This window comes from Austrofundulus limnaeus, unplaced genomic scaffold (genome assembly GCF_001266775.1).
Source record: "Austrofundulus limnaeus strain Quisiro unplaced genomic scaffold, Austrofundulus_limnaeus-1.0 Scaffold70, whole genome shotgun sequence".
Taxonomy (NCBI): domain Eukaryota; kingdom Metazoa; phylum Chordata; class Actinopteri; order Cyprinodontiformes; family Rivulidae; genus Austrofundulus; species Austrofundulus limnaeus.
The window spans coordinates 270,347-275,763 of NW_013952472.1; the positions used below are offsets into that span (position 1 = coordinate 270,347).

The window sequence follows — 5,417 nt, forward strand, 5'->3', positions numbered from 1 at the left end:
ACCCCAGTTACCACTACTGTGCATGTGTGTCAAGGACAGAAAGGCAGATGTGGCAGTGGAAGGTGTCAAAGCAGTTTGGAGAGAAAAACAAAGTAAAGAACAACAAAAAAGAAAGAAAACGATTAATCGATTATTAAATTAGTCATCGATTATTATAATAATCGATTAGTCATCGATTAATCGATTAATCGTGCCAGCCCTACACACTGTTGAATGACATCACCAATAACACCAATATACAGGTTTGACCAAAAAGTCTACAACTCCACTCTATCTCATCGCAAGATGATCTTAGTCTAAGAACATCTGAGAGTTTTCATTCATACATGGAAACACAGAAAACAACCCTCTGCCAGGTCTGTATGTGGCGCTGCCATGAACATGCTGAACACAAGAAGAAGAAAGATGACAAGGATTGAGAGTATAAGACTAAACACTTTTTTTTGCAGACTAATATCACCTCAAGGTACTGTACTTCTGACTCAGTCGTGTCAGTCCAAACCCGCTAATATAACGAGCGATTTCAGGCAAGAATCCAGTGAGGAATAGAGGGAAAAGTTCTGCTCCTAAGGAATTTTAAACACATACTTAATGCATATTGTTTTTGACAGTTCAATAATTTGACCTTGGTGCAATAAAAAAGGGCTTTTACTCTGCTTTATTCATGCATTTCTATTGTCCATGGGTCGGTTTATTTACTGAAATAATATGATTTACAACAGTTTTCTTGCAGTTGAACAACTGGTGTCAGCAATACAAACACAAGCTTGTAACCAGTCATTATTAGGGTCAAAGGTTAAGAAGGCGAGACAATGACATCATCGGTTTCAAACGGTTGTGTTTAGGCTGTCCACACTAATACATCGGAGGCAGTTAGGGATTTTTTTACAAAAAAAATCTCATTTTAGGGGCTTCTAAAAGGCTGCAAGACTAAAACAAACACTGACATAAAAGGTGGCAAAAATGCCTTTTCTTGAAGAAATGTTGAACTTTTCAATTATTGCTTTTATATAAATACCTTATTAGAAACATTTAAAAGTTCATCAGTCAACAACAAATCAACAAAATCTGGATGCAAACTCCTGGCACAGTCATGCTACAAATATGCCGTAGATGCAAAATTCAGTGAGACGTCAACTTAAAAATAGTGCGTTTTCTAAAAGTTCTGAGTTCTAGACCCCAGTCACTCACAGTTCAGTGAGACGATGAAGCAACACCAGACATAGTGATCAGAGCAGCTTCTCTTGTTCTTTTTAAATGATTTTTTATGATTAAAATCAGAGTGGATCTTCCATCTAAGAACAGAAATCTGCATTGAAAGGTCTAACTGGGACGTAAAAGTAAGAGATAATCTGGAAGAGCTGCTACATGACTCAGAAAATAAACCACAGCTGGTACCAGCCCCACAATCAGGACGCTGAAACTGAAACGTCCACACGGATTCTGGATGTTTCTGCAAACAGAGTCGGCCGATGATCTCCGGGACTAATTAGGGGGAAATGTGGGATGAAAAGTGCCCTCCGTCCCGAGGCGGAGCCACAGCAGCCTCGCTCGCTCCGGTCGCCTGAGCCGCGCAAACAAAACGACTCAAGTGTCACAGTCATGGTCTGGCATCTCGTCTCCTTCAGTCACAAGGCCCGCTCAAATAAACAACCAAACCCACCCTGACGGGGTGGGGGTGGGGTGGGGGGCTGAGAGGGAGGAAGTCACTACAGCAACTTTTATCTTGCACAGCCAACTGACATGTCACACCATCTGAGACTACCACACACACACACACACACACACACACACACACACACACACACACACACACACACACACATACACACAGCAGAAGGAGACATCTGTCCACAGCTGCAGCAGCTTATTATCAACCTGAGTGTAAGTGTATTTGCTGCACAGCTCATCTCTCTGCACAGATGAAAAAGACAAACATCCCTTGCTAGAATCCCTGGCGTGCCCTCTCACGCCAGGGATTTGGACTAAAGATCATCTTAAGCTGATGTCGTTACTGCTTTTGGTCAAACCTTGAAAATATCTGCACGCGTGAGTTCGTCTGATCTGTTAGTGCTTGGAGCGTGTGTTGTGAATGACTCTCAGCTACTGCCACACCAAGTTTTAACTCCGGACCCGTAAAACCGACCGACTTTATAGCCATCGGTTGTGTCTCCTGAGTCCAGTTGGCTGTGGCCACCCTCTTGAACTAGGTTGACTCTAAAAGTCGATCAGCTGTAGACCGGCATCCAATGATGACTTTCTATTAAAGTGCCTGTGACATGCTTATCATTCACATACAAAACATCTAATAAAACATTGTTCTATTTAAGAAACCTGGCATACCACACATTATTTTACCCATTTAGACATATAACTGGCTTATTTTCTCTTGAACTTGGCTCGGCAAAAGGGAAACAGGAAGTGACATCAAAGTAGGGCTGTGAATTGGCAAGAATTTGGCGATACGATACATATCATGACAGAGGGGTCACGATACGATATATCCCGATATATTGCGATGTTTTTGTCCAAAAATGCTATTAAATAAAAACCTCTTACTGAAAAAAAAAAGAAAAGCTAATGTTTACTTACAATGCTAATGCTCTCTTACTCTCTGGAGCTCAAGAGGTAGAGGAGCCAAATGGCTGGCTCACTGCTGCCAACTAGTGGCCAGAGGCTGAACTACAACATAAAAATGAACAYCTGGCAGGAAAGTTGACATTTTAAACCTTAATTAAAAATCGATACAGGGCTTTAGAATATCGATACAGTATCGGGAAATGAAATATCGCGATATTTCAGAGTATCGATATTTTCTTACACCCCTACATCAAAGGGGAACTCCTTTAAGAAAAATAACTCACTAGTCTTTGTTGACATATTATTATTTGAACTCTGACTAATTTTTTGTTTCTGTCTGATAGCGACTCAAAATAATCTAAAACATCAGATTCCTCTCCACGGTCTGGGCTGTTGCGCATTTTAGCTGAGCTCTGTTTTCATGCAGATATTCCCCTTTGACATCACTTCCTGTGATTTCACTTGCAAATATCTCAACAACTGTTCATCTCAGCAGCATGAAAATGATTTTGTAATATGCTCTCAGTGTTATCTTTCCAAAATTGCATTTGTATTGCAAACATTTTGATATCACAGGCACTTTAAGATCCATCGTGTGGTTTACAAGAGATTTTGCTAACAGAAACACACCATTAACTTTAACAGTTAACACCACAGTTTTAAACAAGAATCGTAGCCCTCACTGGGGATGACTCAGCTAGCGTCACACCGAATTTTAGCTCAAAATCTGTAAAACTGACTTACACAGAGCGGTTTTTGTGTTTTGTCTTGGTTGATTAGCTGTGGCGGCCATCTTGAAGTGTGCTGACTCTGAAAGCTAATGAGCTGTAGGTGGATATCCAGTGATCCCTTTCTGAGAATTTAATCAAAATCCGTCCACTAGTTCACAAGATATTTTGCTAACAGACTTATGCAGGTGACAAAAACATGATCGCCCGCCTTTTCTTTTTTATTTTCTTAAAGTGGCGGTATGAAAGGAATTTGACAGGGATTCACTCACGAAACCGTATCCTCGGGACTTCCCTGTCTGCCGGTCAGTGATCACCACCGCCTCGTCGATGTCCCCGTAGGTCTGGAAGTGCTTCCGGAGCGACTCGTCGCTGGTGTGGTACGGCAGCCCGCCGACGAACAGCTTGGTATAAGTTGTGTCTCTCTCCGTCACGGGGGGCTTCATCTCTAACGACACCCCCACCAGTTGGCCCAAAACCAGCGGCGAACTCATACGGCTCGGAGTAATAAAAACAAAAACAAAAACCGTGACAAACTAGACAAATTAAAACAAGTCGAACTTTCCGAGCAGCTTTATCAGAGCTACACTACAGCGTCCATGTTGATTAAAGAGCAGCCTCCTCCTCGGAGCCGCTGGACGTCTAACCCGACAGGTGGTTCTGGTCCCCGGTGGAAAACCCAGCTAAAAGTCTCCGGCGGACTCTCGGTCCTCTTCTGGTCCAATAGCCGAACGGTGCGCCTCTCCCCCACCTCAGAGCATCCCGCCTTCAGCTCCACCCTGCCTCTGCCTCCGCTGCACAAAGGGATGACCCTCACGCCCCTCCCACATCGTGTCCGCCGAAATTCTCCGAAACAACCCGAGCCACACCCGAACAACTGGGCTGAGAAAGGACCGCGTTGAGCCATCCAGCTCCAGCTGCGTCAACACAAAAAGTGGGTGACATTTAAAAAGATGTGTTTTACATTCAGGTCTATAAAGACCATAATTTACCTGCAAGTTTGCCCTTTTTTTACAGCTGTTATTGAAGTTTGTGAACAAAAATATCTTACCTGTTGTAGGTTGCTCAGTTTGGAGACTTATTTTGAACTCTTATTTTAAAAAAGTTTTATAAACTTGTACATTCCTGTCAGTTTCCCCATACGTGGTTATTTTGCAAGCAGTCTGCTGGTGAAGTTTGGGGCATTTCCAGCTGGAAGATCATTCTGCCACAACAGCATTCCCCTTTAGTTTTGGGTCAGATCAGACTAGCCAGTAGCTCATCTCATGACGCATCAAAAATGTGGCAATCCTGGGATTTTTTTTCTCCATAAGAACTAAACTTAAGAAGAGAAAATCCATCAGTTGGTGGTGAGGGCAAGGGTTAGAAAGCTGAGGAGAAAAATACAGTCTGAAGCATCATTTTATATGGATGAAGAAATCAAGAAAATATTTGTTGAACAAATATTTAGTTTTTCAAAATCTTGTACCTTTTCTTTGATCTTGGATTTTGGGATGCCCAACAAAATTTGACTTGTTTTTTGCAATTCAGCTGGTTTCAACTTTATAGTGCGTGTTTTCCAAATACTGTTGTCCTAATAAGAAAAATACCATATTGATATAAATGATCAAAAATAAAAAATAAAAAAAAGCTAAATTGAAAACACCACTCATGTCACAACTTATTACTTCTTTTGTTTGGACTTTATTCCTGTTTAAAATGATTTTTTTTCTTCTTCTGTTCTTGCATCTTCATCTCTTCATTTGTTCAGCTCCTCACACACCTGTCGTTCATATAATCAGCTCACCTGTTTTTGCTCAATCATCCTGCCCAGTCTGCTTTGTTGCTTTGAATTCAGACATTCATGTCCACAGTTTGGCTCCTAGACCTGTTTGCATTCAGGTCTAATCAGTTTTCTATGACAATAATGTGGAAATATAAAAGTACTCCAAATTGTAGCTGAATATCCAACATGAGCAAATACACTTTCAGTTTAACAACTGTACTTCAAAACAAGTGAGTCGAACACAGATAAAGTCTTTGAAGAGGAATGAAGAACAGACAAAGGTGTGTGTGTGTGTGTGTGTGTGTGTGTGTGTGTGTGTGTGTGTGTGTGTGTGTGTGTGTGTG

The 5,417-nt window shown here is 41.6% G+C and overlaps 1 protein-coding gene across 1 annotated transcript in view; it reads right to left on the bottom strand.

Moving 5' to 3' along the window:
* LOC106519034 (RNA-binding protein 38) overlaps window positions 1-4,092 on the bottom strand; it is a 29,528-nt gene extending 25,436 nt beyond the window's left edge. Inside the window, exon 1 of the mRNA XM_014010523.1 lies at window positions 3,581-4,092. Within this exon, the coding sequence (XP_013865977.1) occupies window positions 3,581-3,802 (222 nt within the window). The 5' untranslated portion in view covers window positions 3,803-4,092. The remainder of the gene's footprint in view (window positions 1-3,580) is intronic.
* Window positions 4,093-5,417: the final 1,325 nt, after the last annotated feature.